Raw genomic sequence first — 23145 nt, forward strand, 5'->3', positions numbered from 1 at the left:
TCCCTGCCAGTTATGTCACTGTGGGAACCCCCCATGACACCCCGTCCTTTGCCTGCCCTTCCTGATGGGGCTCTATCCATCACGCTTTCTTCAAGTGACCCCCTGAAGCCTGCCGGGTGAGTTCCCTTCTCTGTGTCGTCACATACCTCTGTTTATACTGCGATTACAAGTCTTTCCATCCCAATGACAGCAACCCAGACCTCTCTCGCGCCTACACATGGGATCAGGAGAGTAGAGACTGGAAGCTCTCATCTCCCCCAGGTACCCAGGGCACCTGGCACAGGCTGGCGCTTGACAAGGACTGAAGAATGGAAGTGACCAAGCACCCACTTTGTGCAAAGCTGATGGGGATGTTAAGGTGTGCAAGTCAAGGTCCATCTCTTCACGTGCTGGATTTCTGGATGAGAAAACATAACTAAGGGAAAGAGTCAGAAGTTCTGGGTCTCGGAAAACAGACATTTCCACCTTCCTGATCCCTGGGGCGTGTTATTTTGAGGGGAGAACCACAAAACCCCACGTCTTTGAGCCTCAAGTCCCCCCAACCTTCGGAACAAGAAGATCCCCTCCAGTGCTGCGAGCTGTCACACTGACCCTGCTTTGTCAGCAGTGAAACACCATAAACGTTCTATGTTATAGGATGCTGCAAGTATAGGGGAGACCACAATGGCCTTGATGGGCTTCATTTTAGCTTAAAATGTCATACATTTTAGCTTCTGGTCCACGGGGCATCTCCCAGGCCACCAGAAACATAGGCTGACGAAATGGAGGTGGGATTGGCTCTCAGTGCAGGATCTTAGTTTAAGGACATGTTTTGACATAAACGTCAACAACCCTTTCTCTCCTCCCAGTACTTTTGCACAGAAACTGATGGTCATACTTGAAGATTTCACATTTTTGCACACAAATGTTTACGTTTATCTCTTTAAGTTTCATTCTCACACTCAGCCAAAACTTGACCTTTTGAGCTACCTGGTGGGCGTCACATCTCCAAACCCCTGGAGCTTAGCATCATACCTGCAATGTGCACGGGGCTGGGAGGGTCCCTCCAGCCACTGAGACCCTTGGACCAGTGCATCCCCCTCCTACCTGTGTCACGCCCCACCGGCCCCGTGCACAGCCTCTCCATGACCTTTGAACTCACCCTAAAGCCACCAGGCCCCCTATAAACAAGGGAAATCCCCCAGAACATGTGTCATGGTCACGCCACGTTAGTACGTGGTAGGCACACACTTCTGGTGCTCGAGGAATCTGGGGAGATGCAGGTTAAATCAACAGCTGTCCCTCGTGTGGGTTCCTCGGGGCTTTCTCTGTGCTCTTGGGCACCCAGAGCGTCCCAGGGGTAAGGGTAGAGAGAGGGACACGGTATGCTGTGTTTAGTAAATCCACTGAAACACACAGATTGTCTGAGTGCATCTTTGAGGACAAGTGTTCCTCAGGACACACGCTTGGGGAAAGCTGCCCAGAGCTCCCTCGAATCCCTGCGGTTCTAAGTCCCAGTTCAGAAGCGAGATGGAGAGGATCTGAGCCTCCACGTGGCAACTCCTTCACACGTCCTTCCTGAACCTTAGGGTAAACTCCGTTCAGCTCCATTATACAGATGAGGCACACAAGGGAAGCTGAGGTCAGAAACAGCCTGCGTTTCAGTGCCCTGACGCCTGACCCCAAACACCAGGCTTTCCCCTCGAGCCCCTTCCTCCTTGAGGTCAATCTACCTCAGACCTAAAGCCCATAATTCTCTAGTAGTGTTTTATTTGAAGAGTGCCCCCTTTCAGCTTTGCACAGTTTTCTCTCTTCACTCTTTCCTACCTTCCCAGGTCTGTCCCCAGGAAGAAGACAATGGCAGTTCTGCTGGCTGGGGGCCCCTGAGGCCTACACAGAGGGGACAGCAGGTGACGGAAGCCCTAGGGGACATGGGCGCCTTCCCCCAGTCTGCGACACGCAGGTGTTTCCTGTGCTTCACGGTGCAGGGAGCTGCGGACACAAGTAAGCCTGCCTCAACATCTTAATTTTTAATAAATGGCTGTGAGAAAACAATCACAGCTGTCACCTGTTTCTCAGCGCTCCCAGCAAACCCCTCTTTGAGAAAACAATGTTATTTTCCTCTGTTCACAGTCCCTGGCTTAAATTAAATGTTTGATCTGAATTAGACTTGCCTATTTATTTTCACTACTATGCTCTAGAAATAGAAAACTAAAACAACAATGACAACAAATGAAAGGCTGGGTAAAACCATGCCAGGGTGAATGGGCGACCTCAGAGTGGAAGAAAAGAAGTCGTGGGCCCGTGAGGCCCTCCCCACACGACGCAGGCAGGGGACACGAGTGGCAGCAAGCTCGCCTACAGGCACATCTGCAGAGGAGAATCGAGCCAATTGGTTGAGATTGCGGAAAACTCCCCTTCAGGCAAGAGGGGGCAATTCTTGCATAAAGAGAACCCTTTGATCCATCCCCACGCTGGACCATCTCATCCTCCAGAAATGAAAACAAGCCCAATTCTCTGTGTTCATTGGCTGCACGTCTGTCTTTCCACCCACCTCCCCCCAGGGCTCTCTCCCTCCCATCCTTCCCCAGCTCAGAAAAAGCCCAAAGCAACTTCCGGTGGTCCAGGTTGAAGTTACTTTCCTGGGGCTTTAATGAGGCACATTTCTCGGCTGCTAAGCACACGGCTGAGGCTGACTCTGTGCGGTTCACCCCAGCTGCCTCTCCCGAATCGTGGGCCCCGCTGCAAACCAGGCATTTGGGGGCAGAACCGTGCCCTCAGGAAGCCAGTGTCTAACACAAAGGGAAGTCAGAGACCCAGACTTAAACGATTGAAAGCTCCGTCTCATCCGTAAAATGCAGATGATGCTATTGAATGCACATAGGTCCCAAACAGACAAGGTCTGTAAAACAGAGGCAAACAGAATAAGGTCTGTAAAATAGGGGCAGGAAGAAAGAAGTCTCTGAAAACCAGGAGGAGGCTGTCGGGGACAGAACCCAGTCCAGACGTCTGAACCATACATGGGAAGGCCGTCCCTACAGTCCATTTATAACAGGAGTCAAATTCAGAAACTTTTTTAGTTTTTCACAGTTTAAAGGAAAATTGTTTTCTCCGGACTTTTCTTTTCTTTTTTTTTTTTTTTTTTTTGTATTTCTTGAATGGGAAGAAAAACCAAGCAAAATTAAACGAGACAAACTGAAAACAAACCCTACACCCTCATGTTTCTCTTCTGATAGGTAAAATGCTGGGTCTGAGAGAGGCCTGATGGGAACAGAAGCCCCTACAGGCATTAAGAGCAGGCCATTTGGCCCACGGTGACGCTGGCTGCATCTTCAGGAAATTCAAATGTGATTTCAAGATGCAGCCTCTCCGGCTTAGCACTAAAGCAGTGACGGCTGACACGGAGAGCTGACTGTTCTGCCGTACGCACTCACCAGGCCAGCACCCCTGCAATCTCAGTCATGTCACTGTTCAATTAAATTTAAAGGGAGCTGTGGTGAAGCTTTGCCTTTCCAGAAAGGAGCGCACACGCCATGCTCAGGGTTTCTCCACTGCGTTCCCAGCTCCTAAGATTCTGTTTAACTGATTACTTTTGCACCACGAGCGCCTGCAATCGAACCTGCTTGGGGAGCCTGACTGATTTGGAGGAGAATCCCTCCGATAACTGGGTAAAAGTGAGGGCAAAGGGCTGCACGGTGTCTCCAAAAACAAAAGTGAAAAAGGCTCATCCTGAAATTCTTTTAAACTGGCGTTTTCTGCAAGACCCACCAGGGTACAGAAGATGCATTGGCACTGGGCAATGGTCGTCATCTTCTCCACTGGGTACTCCCCGAGACACAGCTTGCAGGACACCAGCGGGTCCAGGGCCAGGTCCCAGGTGGGCCGGCACCGTGCTGTGGTCATGGCAGATTAGTCTGAAACGAGAGAAGCACAAGCCATCAGACACCTGTGGCCTCCACCAGAACTGAGGCAGGGGTCACTCCTGGCTGAAACTGGGGCTCTGGGGGGTGGCCAAGTGAACACTGAGGGGCCCGGGGTTTTAGAGTCCTCATCTGGGTCCTCTGAGAAGTTTTAGCCAGAGGTCCCCGATCTGAGTCTGTGGGTGATTCCCTTCCCGTATTGATGGTAATATTCAAAACGGCGAGTGATCTACCCGTCGGCATCCTTCCCTCCACCCCTCCGATGGGTACTGAGGAAGACGCCGTCCACTAAACGAAGCACCCAGCTCAGGAGGGCAGAACCTTAGCAACCCGGCAAAGGAAGCTTTTGTTACTAACTATTAGTAAAATAGTTACTAATCAGATCAAAGTGTTCTCCAGTCTCTGCTGTAGGGATATCCCAGGGAAACCAGTTGGTGGAGTTCTGGCCTCTCTGTGCCCTCCCAGTAGAATGGTCCTTCCACACTGGCTTCTGTCCTCACCACCCAGGTGTCACCTGACCTTCCAGAAGCAGCTCAAGACCACTGCCTCCGAAGTCCTGGAAGACTGTCTAAAATTTAAGTTTCAGGGAGGCAAGGCCCTTTGGCAGATTTGTTCATTTATGTGGGTCAAGTGCGTCCAACAGTGCCCGGTATGTGACAGACACTTCACAATCACCCACGGAACAGTCCTCACTTCCCCACCCTCCCCAACATTCTCTGTGCACATCCACCTCTGGTCTGTGTTCCCCTGATAACAGGCATCTTCCTATTGCTATGTTACACACCGATTTCCACTGCTTACTGCTCGAGGGAAACAGAGAAGGTGTGAGTGTCCAGCTCTTAGCTCGGCTCTGACCCACGGTGGCCTCAATAATTTCCTGTTGATTGACTGAATTCTTGCATCCAGGGAAATGGCTCCCTGCTCCTAGCATACCCCCTGCGACTTGATTTAAGCCTTACAACACTTATTTTGCACCTGTGGTGGGTAAGTATGTGCTTTATTCTACCAGCAGCCCCTTGCCCCCCAAACTCAGAACTGAGAAAGATTCAGTTAAAATTTCAGATAAAATCCACGGCCATCCAAACTCTCATTATCTGCTATCCAAATCTCAGGATCTAAACTGATTTAGAGAATTTGGTATCCTTCCCTACTGAACCCCTAACCTCACTCTCTAAACTGAGGCATGAAAAGATTTGGATGGCAAGACACACCTACATTCCCCCGGAGTTTGTGAGGCCACGAAAAGAGGGTTTGTCTTGTTCAACTCCACATGTACAGCAGAAGACTGTACGCATAACGACCAAGGTACACACATGAAGGGAAAGAAAGCAAGACAAAGCAACACCAACCAACGCCCAGAACGTACACAAAACAGCTCTCGGATCCTGGAAAGTCTCAAAGATGCGTGAGACAGAGCTCCCCACCTTAGGGTCTTCGGATTCAACCCAGGAACATCCTTTGCCAAATAAAAAGCTAATTGATAACACAAGGCAGAGTGTAGGATTATGTGTGAAATCAGTGCTCAAGGCACTCGGGAAAACTGGAAATCAGCCTGGGCTAGAATCTTCCGGATAGAACTTCGCAGGGGAGATAAGGCTTGAGTTTTAATGGGAGGTTACATTTCATACAGGTGAAAAGGGGGTGGATATCAAAATAAGAGAGAGAGGTAACCCAGCATCTTTCACCAGGCAACAGGGTGTGGAGGCAACACCATAGGGGCAGAAGGAACTCTGCTCCTCCAGGGCAAACAGAACACCCCTATCTAGTAGGGTGCTGGCTTACTTGGCCACTGTCAGCCTCAGTCTGCTCATGTGTGTGATGGGGCCACAACCTCCATCTCCCAGGGCTGGTGCAGGATTAGCAGAGATCATATGAAGGACCTGACACACATGGGCAATGCTCAGTAAACCCTCGTCCCTTCCCCTGGGATGCCTCATTTGGCCATAGTTTATCCACCTGTGAGAAGGCCTCTGATGATACCAGCCAGGGGCTGGGTGTGCAAGTTATTTCTGGGGTCAGGGAGCTGTCATGATACTTTTTTTTAGAAAAAAATTATATCCATTTCTCGTGTTTTGACAGTCACAGCTCACCGGGTATCACTAAGCAAATATTTACTTAGGACGAACCACTGTGGGTTCTACGCAGGGCGCTGGGGGCGGGGAAGGCACGTGTGAGCTGGGGAAGAGACTCTGCGATGGTCTTGGGAACGCACAGAGGAGGTAAGACACGGTGACACACGACCCAGGCGCATGAGTGATGTCAGGGTGGCAGAGCAGCGGAGGAGACCCTGACCTATAAGAGCTCAAGCAAGTGAGGGGAGTTACTGAATTCCGGCGGGAATCGGCATTAGGAGTGAGGGCGGGAAATCCGAGGTCGGGGCAGGGAATGGACAGCAGCCTCCTCCCAGGACAGTTAGTATCTGTGGGCGACTTAGTCTAAAGTAAGTGCACTTTCCATTGTTAGAAAAGAACTCTGACACAAATTCAAGTAATTTTGGGGTGGGTTGGAGCCTTCCGGCTAATTTAAACGAACATGATCATTTGACCTTCATCCAAGGGCACCAGAACACTTAGGTGATTTGGGGGTCACTCAGAGATCTGGGGGTGCAAAGTGTACCAGAATCAAGGCCTCTCCTGTCCCTGAGTTCATTTTCATTTGGCACATCTCCCTGCATCTTGAATTTATGCTTATTATGATTATTTTAAATGTCCAGTGTTGCCTGGATCCTGGGCTCAGGTGCCAAGACTTTTTTCTGTATGTTTCTCGGCACCTTTTTTTGTTTTAATCCTTAATATCTCTTAAAGCTCACAGTACAGAGTGTCAACTGTGTTTTGATTAAGTCTGTTAGCTAAGCCCTATCAGGGATCACAAAGCTTTACTGGAAGCATTGAGAAACTGCCTAAGACTGGAAATGTCCCCAAGAGGACAGAGGTTGCTTAATTGGCTTTTCTGTCCTGGAGAGCTGGGGAAAGGCTGCAGTGGACACTGTCCAAAAGGTCTGGGGTCCAGATTCTGTAGGGCACTGAGCAGCAGATGACATGTCACCCAGCAGACCTGGGTCCAAATTCCTGTTCTGCCACTTGGTCATGTGATTTTGGAGAAATTACTCAACCTCGAGGAACTTTAGTGTTTTTCTCTCTGTAAAACGTACACACCATCACCTCCCAGGTACACTTGTGAAGAGTGAGTGAGAAAGAATACGTTTAAAATTCCTGGTAAGTAAAGGTCATTAGGCTCTGTCGGGTTCAAGAGCTTGGACGTTAACCCATATGAACCAAGGGGAGGAGAAAAACTGAGAGATGGTGAGATGGACTTAGTCTTAGGAAGTTCACGCTGATGGCCGTCATCTTTGGAAGAAGCAAACACCAAAACCTCAGAAGCCTCCTGCTTTATCATCTGCTGTGCAGGTTGCTCCAAGGCTGGACATCACCCCAAATGGCAGAAATCAGGGACTTAACCCTTTGACATAGTCCTTGAATCCCACGGCCCTGACCCCACTCACTGCCTTTCACCCTGGACCACTGGTCCCATCCTGGCTGGTTCCTCCTCAGACAATTCTCTCTCCCCCAGCTTCTGAGCTTGGCTCCTTTCTTGTTTACAATGACCCTCAGTTCAACTTGCAAGGCTTGACCTCTCACTTCCTTTCTTCCTGGATCATGATTTCCTCTTGACCTGAGACAGTGTGGCCTCCACTGCCCTGGGCACAGGTTAGCTGCAGCCTCTCACCTCCCAGCCCCAAGATTCAGCCTTGAAGCAGGTCAGACATGGTCTCCTGGCAACTTGTCAGTATTCTTTCCTACAGAGTAGACACTCTCTAAGGTGAGCTCACAATCATGATTCAATGGGAACAACAATTGGACATATTTTACCAAAAAAAAAAAAAAAAGGATACATTGCCTAAGCCCATCACGACCTTCCCGACACACAGGATGGGCTGAATATGATTTTGCAAACATTGAACAGCTGCAAAATTGAAACAGGAATTTGCAAAGAAAATCACAATGCACAATAAGAGAAAAAAAGTGTTTGTTTTCCTAATGTGCATGTCAAGTAGAATGAAACAACAAACTATTTTAAGAACATCTGGTCAATTATAAGCATTATTCAATCTAAGCAACTCAAAATGTTTATAAGGCAAGTTACTTATTAAGCACGACTGGGTTATGCAGAGGGTGCATTGTGATGAGAGGTATACAAAGGTGAGAAAGAGCTAGAAGGGAAAAAAACCCATTGAGGGAGATAGTCTTAAAAGTACGAAGTGGTTATTTGGCCAGGACCATTGCACCTGGGCTCTGGGGCTGTGGATTCTGAAGGTCCCTACTCACCCACTGTCACCCCTTCAAGGCAAAGTAGGGGAAGGGAAAATCAAATTGGTGTCAGCCAATCACTGCAGGACTGCCCTAAAGCCGGCAGAGGCATGTTGGTGGTTCTTCCCCAGCCGAGGGGGCAGGGGGAGTCACAGCCATCTGAGTTTTCACTAGCCTTTCAGGGAATTCCCATATGCAATGAAGTCTAAGAACCGCTGGGCTACATGATTCCACAGGATAGCATCTCCCCCGAGGACCCTCCCACCCTGAAGCCCATAGGGGCTTAAGCCCAACACATGATCACCTCTCAAAAATGCTACACTGCACAGCCTGTGTCTGCCAGGCACGGGGTTAGACTCTGCATATTAGCCTCCTTTATTCTTTGCCATGACTCCCTCCATGGAAGCGTGGCCTTTCCACATCTGCCACGTGTGTTAGTTTGTCCCCCAAATTGAAAAGCAGTGCTTTCTACCCTGCTGGACGGTGCTGGTCACAGGCAGACAGCCCATTACATACACATATATGTGCATCAGGCATTATGTGAACCAATTTTATACATTATTTCATGTATCCGCACAGTGACTTTGAGGCTTTAGTAGTTGTTATTATTCCAATTTCAACAATGAGGAAAGCAAGACACAGAGAAGGCACGTAACCAGCCTGCGAGACGTCCTTTGTATATCCTATGCATTGCATGAGAAGGGAGCCTTCTGGGTCTGTAGACAAACTAATTCCAGTTCTGCCACGGAGCTTCCTGGGCCTCACCCGAGTGCTTCCATGTTGGCGGCGGGGTGGAAAGCTACAACTTCACAGTTTGGAGCTGCCAGTCACAGCAGAAACATGAGAACGGTTGCTGGGTAGAAAACTGACTGCAGGGAGGTTGACTTATCCAAGTGTATGTGGTTCCATGAGCCTTCAGGAAGGTGTCTGAGTGTCATCTCCTCCAGAGGAGACGATGCTGCTCCCAGGTATTCACGGAACTAACGTGAAAACATATTCACACGAACACTGTGCATGGATATTTACAGCAGCTTTACGCATGACTGCCAAAACGTGGCCTCAACCAAAATGTCCTTCAGGAGGTGAACGGATAAATGACCTGTGTGTCATCCAGACAATGGAACATTTTTTCAGGGCTAACAGGAAATAAGCTATCGAGCCATGGAGAAACATGGAGGAAACTTCAATGCATGTTATTAAGTGAAAGAAGCCAATCTCTCTGAAAGGCCACAGACTGTCTGATTAAAACTATATGACATTCTGGAAAAGGTAAAATTATGGAGACTGTAGAAAGATCAGAGATTGCCTGTCAGGGAGAAAAGGATAAACAGGCCGAGCACAGAGGCTATTTTAGGACAGTGAAACTAATCAGTATGATTTGTAATGGTGGATGCATGTCATTATACATCTGCCAAAACCCACACCAAGTGTGAGCCCCAATGTCAATGGTGTGGGCAAAGTCATGTCCCCCACAAAGTTCCTATGTTGAAGCCCTAACCCTCAGTGATGACTGTATGTCCTTTCAAGGCAATGAAGGTTCAGTGGGGTCGTAAGGGTGGGGTTCTAATCCAGTAAGGCTGTGGCCTTATGAGAGAGGAAGATCTCAGCATCGCCCTCTCTTTCTCCTACAGGTGAGGACTCAGGGAGAAGGTAGACACCTGCAAGCCACAAAGAGGGCTTTCACCAGCACCTGAGGAGAACCCAACCCTGCTGGCTTCCCGATCTTGGACTTGTAGCCTCTAGAACTGTGAGAAAATACACTTCTGTGTTTTAAGTCACCCAGTCTATGGTGTTTCGTTATGGCAGCCTGGGCTAATACGGCAAGCTATGGACTCTGGGTGGGAGGGATGTCTCAGTGTAGGTTCATCGCTGTAACACCCACACCTCTGGTGGGGATGGGATGTCAGCAGTGGTGGAGACCTCAAACTCTTCTATATGGTACCTCCCTGTACAATCTGCATCAGCTTTCTAAATATAAGTCCAAATCTGTTAACCTAAAGCTAAATTTAAAACCAAATCTGTTCATCTAAACTGCCCTAAAATAAAAAGTTTCTTTTAAAAAATTTGTTATTTTCATTTAAACCCGAATAAGCCTATTAACATGCAGAGTCAACTGGAATCTTTTAAGAATCTAAGATTTTAATCTAAGACCATGTTTTCCCCAAGCAGTATTATTTTTATTTTTTAACTTATTTTTTTTTTCTATTGAAGTATAGTTGATTTACAATGTTGTGTTAGTTTCAGGTGTACAGCACAGTGATTCAGTTAAATTATATATATATATATTCTTTCTCAGATTCTTTTCCATTATAGGTTATTACAAGATATTGAGTATAGTAAACTGTGCTATACAGTAGGTCCTTGTTGATCGTCTATTTTACATATAGTAGTGTGTATCCATTAATTCCAACCTCCTAATTTATCTCTCCCCACTCCCTTTCCCCTTTGGTAACCATAAATTTGCTTTCTATGTCTGTAAGCCGATTTCTGTTTTGTAAAAAAGTTCATTTGTATCATTTTTTTTAGATTTGACTCCAAACAGTACTATTAAGTGTGATACTAAAAATCAGAGGAATACGGGATTAAATATAATTGGGCAGATTCGTGTGCTTATTTTTAACCATCAAACCCCGCGCGGGTCTTCAGGTGGTAACGAACACAGTGATACTCCAAGAAGGCCGTACAGTGTGGTTCCGCTGGACGAAGCACAAAACACGCTCCCAAGCACAACCACACACCATCAGGTTAAAAAGGGAAGAAAAGGCTACTTTTCAGTCATTTCGCTGTCACAGGTTCCCCAACATTCAGACTTTGCAGGGAAAAGAGCAAAGAGGAGACAATCAACAAGGGGCCCAGGGACCAGAGAGAACTCTGGCCTGTCCGGGCTGCACTCTGCACAGGAGAAACAGCCAGAGGCCTGTCAGGCACAGGTAAGGGTTTCCACTCCACATGTCGTAGAGGCCCAAGGGTCCCTTACCACAGACAGGACGAGGAAACTTGCCTTCACTTAACCTGGGACCTTCCGTTTACTTCCCTCCTGCCTCCCAAAGATTCGGACCATTTTACAAGCATATAAACTCACCTCTGTTAACAGTGACCCAGAAGCCTCTTTGTGCTATAAGCATGGATGTCTAAGGCAGTCAGCCATTCCCGGGCAAACAGGTCCTGTTGCGCTTGGCTGCCCCCCCCACCCCATCCCTGAGGCCCCATCCAGTAAGGCAACCCCCTTGCCAGGCCGTCCCACAAACCCGTGTCCCAGCCGGGCCCCGCGTCTGAGGAAGGTAAGCCTGTTTCCCCTTGAGGTCTTCAGTTGGTTACCCGACACTGGTGTCCCTCAGTCACCTTTTCCGTAAAATGGGGTTTTTAGTTTTGTCTTTTTTTTTTTTTTTAGTGCTGGGAAATACTTGCATTCAAGCAGGGAAGGGAAGGCAGAGGTCTGGCCCGATGCTCTATTCCTTTAATGCTGTGGGATCTGCCCCGGGAGCTTCTCTGCTTGTAGTTATCTCAAGTTCAACATATTTCAACTTAACCCCCTTCTAGATGTCGTTTGGAGGGCGAAGGAGATCTGCTTCCCATCGCCACTGGGCTCTGGGGCTCTGACTGCCTTGCCTATAGATTCATGGCTTGATAAATTTGTCATATTCAAAATCTTGAAATGTACTAAAAGTGGTTTAAAAAAACATCCACGAATGAGAGCTCTGCACCTTTCAAATGCACCTGCACAGGTGAGAGCGAAGAGGAGTTCCTTCACCTGGCGCATCCTGACTGTGATGCAGCCTCTACTCCTGGGCGCTGAAGTGCACAGTGGGGTTGAGGGGAAGGGTGACTTAAACGAGCCGCCTCCTTCCACAGAGCAGGCCCACATCCTCCCTCCATCCTACCCTGGCGCTCTGGGTCTGCGCTTCTCTTGCCAGAGAAAACGTCTGGGCTGGGGCGAGGCCAACACAGTGAGTCTTCCTGCAGCAGGGCCCGGAGCCCGTCTGCCTGCCCGGGGTGCCAAAGAGGGAGGTCCACACAGACAGGACAGAAAGCCGGCTGAAAAGCCCTTACAGACGTTTCCAGCGCCAGCCGGGGCGCCGGCCTTGAGACGCTTCCTCCCCGGCCTGGGCAGACCTGCGCACTTGCTTCTGGAAGCTGCCCCTCTGCGGGAGGCTTGGCTTATGAAACAAGTGACATTCACGGCAGAGCACTCACTCACAACGCCCCAGTATCCTCCTCATCACACACTGCTTCCCGCAGGCGGCCCAGCCCAGCCTGGCTCTCTGACCTCGGTCCAGGAATGAAACGAAGAGGGAGACACAAAGGGACTATTATTCCCACCGCAAACGTCACACTTTGGCTACCAGCGAGCGACAACTTTAAAAGTCAGACATAAAGGCGTTGCGTTTTAAGGCCGATGGGGATCCTCATCAGATTGTGTGTCCTTTGAGAGATGATTGCCTTGCTCCCAGCTGTTTAGGGATTTGCTAAGAGGTCACACGGCCACCTCACGCCATCCCACTGCCTTCTACCTGGTCGTGAACTACCCTGATGGTACTATTGCCAAACCTTGCCAGTGACACAGTGAATCATTATCTCCACTTTTTAGTTTTCAGATAAGGACACAGAGAAAAGAGCAACAGAACATGTCCACACATGTAGGATAGAGCACGGACAGCATGGGCCATGCCCATTCCCGGCTCTAAACATTCCTAATCACACTCTGCCAAAGAAAGGGCCCTCAGTGGGGCACAGGTGTCCTCCGCGTCCCCCCGCCCCTTTAAGTCAGTCCTGGTTGATGGCAGGTGCTTTGGGAGCACGCTCTGGCCAGCTCAGGTGGGGGTAGGACAGGTACGTAGCTGTGTCCTTCCAGGCACCAAACAGAGGTCTTGCTGCTAAGACAAGGAGCCTGGGAAATTCCTTGGTGTGGAGCTTGTCAATCCCTTGGGTTAACAGAACAAGACGTGATGGAGTAGGGAACACGCAGTGGGATGGACACGGGCCTCTGTGAAGATTCCAGAAGCCGGGGTTCTCATGTCAGCATTGCTGCCCACCGACCACGCGACCCCCGGGACCTGTCCTGGACCCTCCTGGATCAGTAGCCTCATCTGAGCACTGGCTCGGGCCTGGCTCGCAGGATTCCTCCAGGCCCCTGAACCCTCCCTCCTTCCACCCACCTGGGAAGCTGTCACCCAGCTCTCAGCAAGAGTGACTGCTGCTGTGACTGCAGCAGCAAAGGGGGGCCTCGGCGGGGGGCTTGGGGGGCGATGCATCTCAGAGAGAGAGAGAGCTAGAGGATAAAACATGCTCTCGAAGGATCGATCCTGCCACCACAGACCCATCTCAGAGCTCAGGTACTCCTGCGGCTGTGAGCCCTGTCTGTCCACGAAATCATCTCAACACTCCTGCCCGCCCTTTCTAAGAGCTCATCACAATTCCACCTCAAGCCCCTCCCATCCCAACACCTATGGTTACACACCCAATCCTTCCATGTACTCCCGATCGGTAGTTAGCCAGCCGGCGTTAGGCTTCTGTAATGATCCAAACACTGTTCTAGACACGGGATGACAAGGGCCAGAGGTCTCACCCACACAGCACGTCGGGCAACAACCAAAGCCTTTTCTCCGGTTGAAGCACCTGCTTGTGAAGACCTCAGCATGAAAGAAAAGGGATCAAATAAAAGGTATAGAATGACAGGGAATCTGTTCAAAGAAATCTTGGGGGAGTCGAGCAGAATCACCCTTTTATCAATATTGAGCTGCAGATGGTTTCGGCTTCCTTGATGTACTTTAGCCAGAAAATTAGGTAAAATTTGGAGCTTCCAAATACATGCAGCAGATTTCTTATTGTACCGATATATACACTTCTTCTATCAGGTTTATTTGGATTTTGTCTTTGCTTCTTAAGAACAGATGAGAGGAAGGGGTATTGCTAAAAACAGAGTAAGTGGACACCATAAACTCCACTCGGGTAGTTAGAGCTGATTCATGTTTTCAGTGAGGAGGCCAGGTATCTGCCAGATTCTCTGAAGACAGAGTTGGCAGGATGACATGTAGGACTCAATGAGGGGCCTGAAATAACCAAGAGGCACACATGGCCCAGCCTGAGGTTCCGGTGGTGTCCCTGCAGGCCAGGCCATGGCACGTGCCAGAGGTCTGGGGTCGTTCAGGGTCTGCATGCCCGAGAAACATGCATACACATATACCCCTTAGTTTTCAAATGTACATGATATCATTGGGATGAACTAAAATGTGTCCCTAGGGGAATTCACACCTGGGACAACAGAAGGCAGTCTTCCTTCGATCATTCATTAAACAGGTATCTCGGAGCGCTTTGTTCCAGGCACTGCTCTGGTCACCGGAAACGTTAACAGTGCACAGACTCTGCAAGCACCCCTGCCCTCTGGGAGCTAACACTCCACTGGGAAGACAGGAAATAAATGAGGTAAATCGGTAAAACAGACAGTATGTCAGCCAGTAATGCGTGTGCAGTGGGCAAAACAAGCAGGGTGGGGGAGATGTGCTGAAATGGTGTCCAGGGTCCCCGACAGACCAGCGGGGCAAAGGCAGAGGCCAAGAGACCAGTGGGAGACAAGGGCAACTGTCCAGGTGAGAGACGGGGTGTGTCCGGGTGATGCCATGAGAAACAGGCCGAGGACAAGCGGTCATACTCTAGACCTGCTTGGAAAGAAAAGACGCTAGGACGAGCTGACAGCCCAGGTATGGCTATGAGAGAGACAGGGTCCAGGCCAGCCCCAAGGCCTTTGACCTCGCAAGTGGAAGGACTGAAGGACAGAGCTGCCCTTGCTCAAGTCTGGTGGGCGTGGGAGGAAGGTGCCAGGGTTTCTCCATCATTTACCGCCGGCTGCAGGATCTCAACGAGCCTCTCTGAGCCCAGCTCAACCGCTTTCCCAGGAAGCAGACTCGGTGGGTACACGTTACCAGCAGGCAAGGCAGGCTCTGCACGGGGCAGAAGCCCTCCAAGTGAAGAGCAGAGTCTGCGAACCAGGGCCAGGCCTTTTCTTTGTACAACCTTCAAGCTAAGAATGTCTTTTTGCATTTTGAGAGACTATAAGGCAAAGAAAAACACAAGCAAAGAAATGTGGGCCAGCAAAGCCTAAAACGCTCACTATCTGGCCCTGCACAGAAAAGCCTGCCAGCCCCTGATTTACAGGTGGGCATCCTCGATTCTGTGGGTGGAGCCAACTAGGACTCCTGGATGAGGCTCAGAAACAGGAAATTCCTACAAGAAGTCCTCCAGGAGAGCAGGCCCAAGGTCAGGACCAAGGCCAGGGACTGACGACAGCAGCCTGGAAATGTCACTTTAAACACACGTAACCGTGAGCAACTCTCCAAAGCCTGAGGTTCGAAGAAAGGAAGTGAAAGAACTAGAGGTTTGGGCCCTTTCTCTGCTTCCACATGTATGACAGCCAAAGGCTGGACACTGCCTGGACAAGACAGTTCTCAGTGCCCCATCCTTTGTGCTCTAGTTCATTGAGACCCAAGGGCTCCTAAGGATTTGTCCTAGAAAGACCACAGCAGGCGCAAGTCAGAAGGTCCAGTGCACACCCTCAGCACCCAGGAGACTTCCTGTGGGAAGGCAAACAGGAAGCTTTAAATCCCGCTTCTCCTAGTTGGAGCAGACCATGAGGTGATTGCTCACACAGGGACCAGACACATAAAAGTGCAATCACCTCGTGGTGTGAGCCACACTCAGTCCCCACGTCTTTAGATCTGGAAGCAGTAACCTCTGACACCTGCCAGCACAGGCATGGGAGAGACATGCAAATCCCACGTGCAGAGCAGGAGTGGTGTCCCCTGCCTTGGACCCTGTAACACTTCTATGACAAGTATCTTCCCTATGCTATCTCCAAACTCTCATTTACACCTCTGGGTATACTCAGAGTTCACTTTTAATCACCAATAAATTATAACCCGCTGCACCCCGAGTTGGGCAGAATCCACATCACTCTATTCCTTGGGGGCTCAGCTATTTTCTCATTGTAATAATGGCCTGGTAACTATTAAAGGACCCCTGTATTCAGAAAACGAGAGCTTGGAACAAGCCTAAAGAATCCCATGTCACCTTCATCCGTATGATGATTATGACAATAATATCACGAATCTTTGTTTTCCAAAGCCCATGACCTACAGACTATCACATCTTTCACCTTCTTTCAATCATCTGATCACCTACATAAAACCCCCTGCATCCCATCACCTCCAGTCACCTGTCCCTCTTTATGTTACCCCAGGCATTGTCTACACGCACGTCTTTATTTATGTATTGTTTTCTTCCCCCTCGAAAGTAAGTTCCATGAGAAGAGTCAGTATTACCATCCGACAGTTTAAAAAAACCTACTCAGAAAAATATGGCTGTATTTAGTTCTTTCCTTTACTGCCTAGTTAACTAGGTGGAAAAAAAAAATACTAGCCTCAGTGGGCATTACTTATTTCATTGGGGTGAAGAGGACATACCTATTTTCTGACCAAACAATGCTGAATAGCGTCTCAGAATGCCCTTGTGATTGCCTGCAACTGTTTCTGAACTTCTATTCAAAAACACTTTCTATTGTATAGCTGATAATCAACACTTCAAAGAAGGAAATCAGCTCAGTTATCTTCATTTAACAGATAACAGCAGAGGCTGAAGAAGAATAAAACATTTGCCAAAGTCCCAAGGTAACAGACGGCAAATCCAGAATTCTCACCCCCTTCCTGACTTTCCAAAGCCACATTCTCTTCCCGCACCAACGTTTCCACTACTCTCAGGTCCACCGAACGCTCTCAAGGCACCCACTGCTCAGATTGCTGACGGGGTGGCAGAGTCTTCCCTGGGGCTTGGAGAGGCTCCTTCACTCACAAGAACTCCACTCATGGCCCCTCTACTCTCGTCCACTGCTCACAAAAGCCAATTGCTAACCTGGCTGTTCCACCTTTAGATGACAACAGGCCACCCTCTGAGAAAAAACGCCACTGCTGTTTTAACCTAAGAATTTTGAAAGTGTCATGTTTTGCACATAAAAATATCCTTTCCGTCACCGAGAGTCCTCCAGTTATGAAATGAGGCATTTGGCCCCATGATGGTTAAGGACAGTCCATTTAGCTGGCTAAGATACCGAAATCAATCCAGCGTTCCACTTCCTTGATGAGATGATGAATCATAATCTCACAAAAAGCTCCTCTGTCTTCCCCAGGCCCAATGCCAGAGTCTGTACTTTCTAATAATCAGGAGAAACGATCTATCACCCTACTGGGTTTCCTAACCTCTTTGTGAAGAAAGCTGGGTCATCAGTATGTCCTTGGACAGGACTGAAGACCAGGGGTCCAGAGGTGTGGCCAAGATTAGGGAGTCAGGAAGGGTCCTGAGATCCACGTACCCAAGCCCCAGGCTCAACCCTCGCCCACGATTCTAGAACTCATATTCCAGTAGGGACTCAGAGAACATCACAGCTGCTCCAATCTCTCTTTTCTGCCCCTGGCTAAGGAGACCCCAAGTGCAGATGAGCTTACTGGATGGAGAGAGAGATACCCAAGTCATGACAGAGAGATGGGATCATGGAGATGCCACGAACCCCTTCTCGTCCCTCTCCTGTTCCAATACCCCGCCTGTCCCCACTCTCCAGCCTTTAGCTAGACAACACTGGGGACTCTATTAAATATCAAAACCACAAAACTTACTCAAAATTAGTTCTGACATGGTGGCGATGATGCCCCACAGGTGTAGACACAGAGCTTCAATTTAGAGAAGAGTCACAAAGACAGAAGGAAGGCCCCAGACGAACAGAGTCAGCACTCTTCCTGCAGAACTACTTCACCGTCTCCTGAACATGCAGCTTTGTTCGAAGCCCACCCATGAGGGAACTGGATGTAATCAAATAAACTGATGCAACCTTTCCTGCAGGGAAACAGATGCCAACTTCAGATAACTCTCAAGAAAACACCAGCTTCCAAGGTGGGCAACATTCCTGCTGGGAATACCCATAAGAAAGCCAGTCTAGAAAGCGCATTTATTTCCAGCCCAGTGTTGAAACCCGAGTTGTACTCCTCGGACCGGCACATGGTGTTCCTGTGCGTGGAGCCTTCCTTCACGGAGAACAGACGTGGAGAAGTCTGTTTCGGGGAAGGACCAAGTTGTTGACATGATAATGGGTCTAAAGGGACTACGTTCTATCAAAGACATACAACTCTTTGGTCACTTGAGAATCATCAGTGTAGAATTACAGCACCCAAAATAATAGGACCCACTATGTCCAGCCAATGTTTTCCTCTTTCACAGATTTCAGGCCTCTGACGCGTCAAGGGCCGTCTGCATGCTTCCTCACATTCCAGAAAGGAGCAGGCTCAGGTGCTCCAGGGCCGTGGAAGACCACACACACCCTCATCCACAGGCACCCAGATCTCATCTCCAAGTCTGCTCGCACCTGCGCAGAGACGATGAGGGATGGGGGCCGAGGGGCTGTTTCTCCGGGCTCCGCAGCAGCCTCACGTGTCTGCAGGACGCTATTTCATCAGGTCTCTCCTGCTTGAAAGCTTCTGACCCCTCCCCAGCAGTGCAGATGCAATGCAAAGCCCTCAAGCTCCACCTGCACCCACCTTCCTCTTCCTCAGAGCCCATCACTGTCTGCGGCTTACCTTACTTATCTCATTTATCCTCTGCCGCCCTTTCCTCGAGGAGGCTGATTTTCATTGTCTTTTCTCACACTTGCATCCAAAGGCCCCGGCACAGAGGACGTGTCCCATGAAAATAGGTCAGCACAATCTACCTGATGCTCCAAACTCATGCCTGGGAGAAAGCCAGGGTGACTGGGTGAGAGGGATCTCTGCTCTACTAGAAGCTTTTCTGGAACAGGGAGGATTTTATGTCCATGTCATATCCACTACCTGGTATTATGGGTTACATGTGGAAAGTAAATATTTACTGAGTGGATGTCTCAATAACTACTAAATTAGCAATTTGGTGTGACTTTTCTCTGCAGTGAAATACAATTGCTCATTTTGGCCCAGTTAAATTTAGTGAAAGTTGTCCAAAGGACCACGTCCAGTCACCTGTGCTCTGGTGTGAATTCATGTGGAAAGGTGCCAGCTCTCTCTTCCTGGGAGCCAGGACACTGGCCGTAGCCACTCTGTGACCTTGACCCACCTCCTGGGCACTCTGCACCCTGATTTACTCACGTGGAAGATGACAGGGCTGATCCTCCACCTATAAAGTCAACTGCACATTTTTAAAATTATAATTACCTGGCTATAGTCACGGAGCCACTACTTAACACACATGGCTAATGGTAACACATAATGATAGACCACTACCGAGAGGCAACAGTCAATCTTCTTCAAGGACCTTAAAAATGTTCAACTCCTTTGATCAAGTAACACCGTTTCTGGGAATTCATCCATAAGAATAAAAAAATCAGGACTTCCCTGGTGGTGCAGTGGTTAGGAATCCGCCTGCCAATGGAGGGGACACGGGTTCGATCCCTGGTCCGGGAAGATCCCACATGCCGTGAGGCAACTAAGCCCGTGCGCCACAGCTACTGAGCCTGCGCTCTAGAGCCCCCAAGGCACAACTACTGAGCCCACATGCCACAACTACTGAAGCCTGCGTGCCTAGAGCCCGTGCTCCACAACAAGAGAAGCCACCGCAATGAGAAGCCCGCACACCACAACGAAGAGTAGCCTCTGCTCGCTGCAACTAGAGAAAGCCCGCGCACAGCAACGAAGACCCAATGCAGCCAAAAATAAGTAAATAAATCTATTTAAAAAAAAAAAGAATAAAAAGAATCAAGGGCATTAAATGTTCATTATAGCATTTCCCGTAATATTAAAAAAGTTTTCAGAGCATAAATATACGTTTTAAAAAGAAATATCAAACCGGTAAAAACGGAAGAATGGAAAAGTACGAGCCAGAGAACGATATTTTACAGTCTTAACCAATGGCTTTACAATATAATTGTGGATAAAAATCATATGCTATGCTAGCCACCACAGACAAAGAAAGGATACACACCCACACAAGTAAAATCACTGCTTCATTAGAATGAGGAGACATTATGTTTCTTCCTGGCAATATTCCTTTATATATACAATTTCAAAAAATTCTGCAAAGCCAAGGTAAGTCAAAATAAATAACAAAATTATTTTAAAAAACAGTTGCAAAACTTATTCCAGTTAATTTCCTTTGTACAGTTTTAGAAATTGAGAGATAAAAGAGCAACAGTAATAGAAAATGATCAAAGTACAAGAAGTAGTTCACAGGGAAAGAAAGACAAGTGTCCCCAGATGGACTCATTCCTAAGAAGAGAGATGCAAATTCACTGCATAAGATGCCACTTCTCAACTCTCCAACCGGCAAACATTCAAACGTTTGACAAAACACTCGTCCACGAGGCTGTCGGTCAATAATTGCTCTCCTGCCCGACTTGTTGGAGTCCGAGACGATACAACACATCAAAAGGGTTTTGTTGTCAGAATCTACCGACACTTTACCTACATTTATCCTTTGAACCAGAAATCCCACTTCTCGGGCATGTGACCAGTGTATGTGTGAGCAAGTTTGTCATTGTGGTCTTGTGTGAAATATCAAAAGATTAAAAACAATCCAAGTAGGTGACAGGTTAAATAAACTGAGGAAGTCAACCCTGGAATGGATTACTAGGCTACTGTAGAAAGAGGAGAAACATTCCACGCATTAAAATGGGAAGATTTGAACGATGTAGTAAATTTAAAAGGCAAAGTGTAGAACATGTATTTTGCATACTGAATGTTGTGTAAACTTCATATGTATATTCGTACTTATTTGTATTTGCATAAAGAAACACTGGATGCTGCAGGCACTATGGAGAACAGTATGGAGGTTCCTTAAAAAAATAAAAATAGAGCTACCATATGATCCTGCAATCCCACTCCTGGCCATATAGCTGGAGAAAACCATAATTCAAAAAGATACACCCAGTGTTCACTGCAGCACTATTTACAATAGCCAAGACATGGAAGCAACCTAAATGTCCATCAACAGATGAATGCATAAAGAAGATGTGGTATATATATACAATGGAATATTACTCAGCCATAAAAAAGAATGAAATAATGCCATTTGCAGCAACATGGATGGACCTAGAGAGTATCATGCTAAGTGAAGTAAGTCAGACAAATATCATATGATATTTATATGTGGAATCTAAAATAAATACAAATGAACTTATTTACAAATAATGCCATTTGTAGCAACATGGATGGAAAAACAGATTATCATACTAAGTGAAGTTAAGCCAGACAGAGAAAGACAGATCTCATAGGATATCGTTTATATGTGAAATCTAAAAAAATGATACAAATGATCTTATTTACAAAATAGAAATAGACTCACAGACATAGAAAACAAACTTATGGTTATCAAAGGGGAAAGGGGATAAATTAAGAGTTTGGGATTAACGCATACACACTACTACATATAAAATAGATAACCAAAAAAGAACTACTGTATAGCACAAGGAACTATACTCAATATCTGTAATAACCTATAAGGGGAAAGAATCTGAAAAAGAATATATATATATATAACTGAATCGCTTTGCTGTGCACTTGAAACTAACACAGCATTGTAAATCAACAATACTTCAACAAAAAAAAAAAAAAAAAAGAAGAGAAAATGGAAAAAAAAGGAACACTGGATGAATACCCGAACCATAATTAAAGCAGTTACCTAGCGGAGTGGGCTGGGCTAGAGGGTGGAGGGACTGACCGGGCACAGAGGCAAAAAGGACTCTTCAAATATTACCTTTAAATAAGTTGATTGTGAACTATATGGATACTCCTGTTTAGAGATTACAAAGATTTTAATGAAATAAACTTAAGTATTTTAATAACAGTAATTTAGAATAAACAGAGGGTCTCTTGCCTGGTCCTAATTCCATCAAGGGATAATGCCTATTCATTCTACACATAGACTTGCGTACTTAAAGTCAGGGGAAGCATTTCAAAATTGTATAAGAGAAAAGTTCCAAATGATATTTTAATAGTGTTTTTCTTCTCTGAGCTAGCTCAGAGTTCCAGAACTGTCAACGTATAAATGCTCTCCTCCATGTCTCTTCCAAATTTAAAACCTGGCATTTATTTTATTGTTGAAAGGCTCAACGTCCTCTGATCAGCTGCCTGTCAGTGCTAAGTTCTCAGACAAGGGCCTGTCAGCTCACAGAGTAATAAGACTTTCACAGTGTCAGCCTTTGGGGGAGGGTTTTATACTTCCCACAAGGAAAAAAAAGCAACATCAATTCAAATAAAGATTAAGAAATAATAATAACAGCTAACATTGACTGAGAACTTGCTAGGTGCACAAATTCATGAGCCACTTAATCATACAGCAGCTGTAAGAAACATCACCCCTCATTTGCAGGAGGGCCGGGGTACAGGGAGGCTGAGTGGTGGAGGTGGGGTGCATCTCTCGGCAGGCAGGACCCAGGCCTGTTCTCTAACCACAAGGCTGTACGTCTTTATTTTCTGAATGCAATGAGACCGACGTAGCACTGGTTGTCACGAGGCAGCTATAACCTCAGCGACACGCGGGACCACGCTCCAGTCGCCGCTCTTGCTTTTTAAGAATCCTATGTGTTCAGTTACAACATTCCTGGTGAACAGGGGTAAGTGAGCTCGCCGTCCCAGTTTACAGAGTATGAATGAGATGGAGCGGGTAAGTGGGTGGTGTCCAAGCTACCATCAACAGACGAGCACTAAGCATGGTCTGGGAGCTGTGGAGTCTAGAATTCTTACCCAATCTTAATTTCTACATCCTTCCTTCCACTAGTGAATAATGTGCTATGAAAGCCCAGTAAAGGTATAGACCAGAGGCTGGCAAATGTTCCCCATAAGGGTCAGACAGTTCCTACCGTAGGCTTTGTGGGTCATAGAGAGGCTCCGCAGCAACGGCTACACTCGGCAGTTGTAGCCTCAAAGCAGCCGGAGGCA

General features: G+C 47.6%; 1 protein-coding gene across 11 annotated transcripts in view; it reads right to left on the reverse strand.

Moving 5' to 3' along the window:
* RNF144A (ring finger protein 144A) overlaps positions 1–23145 on the reverse strand; it is a 114672-nt gene that overhangs the window by 34977 nt on the left and 56550 nt on the right. For all 11 annotated transcript variants that reach the window (XM_067703771.1, XM_067703772.1, XM_067703768.1 and 8 more), the window contains one exon: positions 3748–3893. In XM_067703771.1, coding sequence (XP_067559872.1) covers positions 3748–3882 — 135 coding nt within the window. In that variant the 5' untranslated portion in view covers positions 3883–3893. The remainder of the gene's footprint in view (positions 1–3747; positions 3894–23145) is intronic.

This window comes from Pseudorca crassidens, chromosome 14, assembly GCF_039906515.1.
Source record: "Pseudorca crassidens isolate mPseCra1 chromosome 14, mPseCra1.hap1, whole genome shotgun sequence".
In the NCBI taxonomy this organism is placed as follows: domain Eukaryota; kingdom Metazoa; phylum Chordata; class Mammalia; order Artiodactyla; family Delphinidae; genus Pseudorca; species Pseudorca crassidens.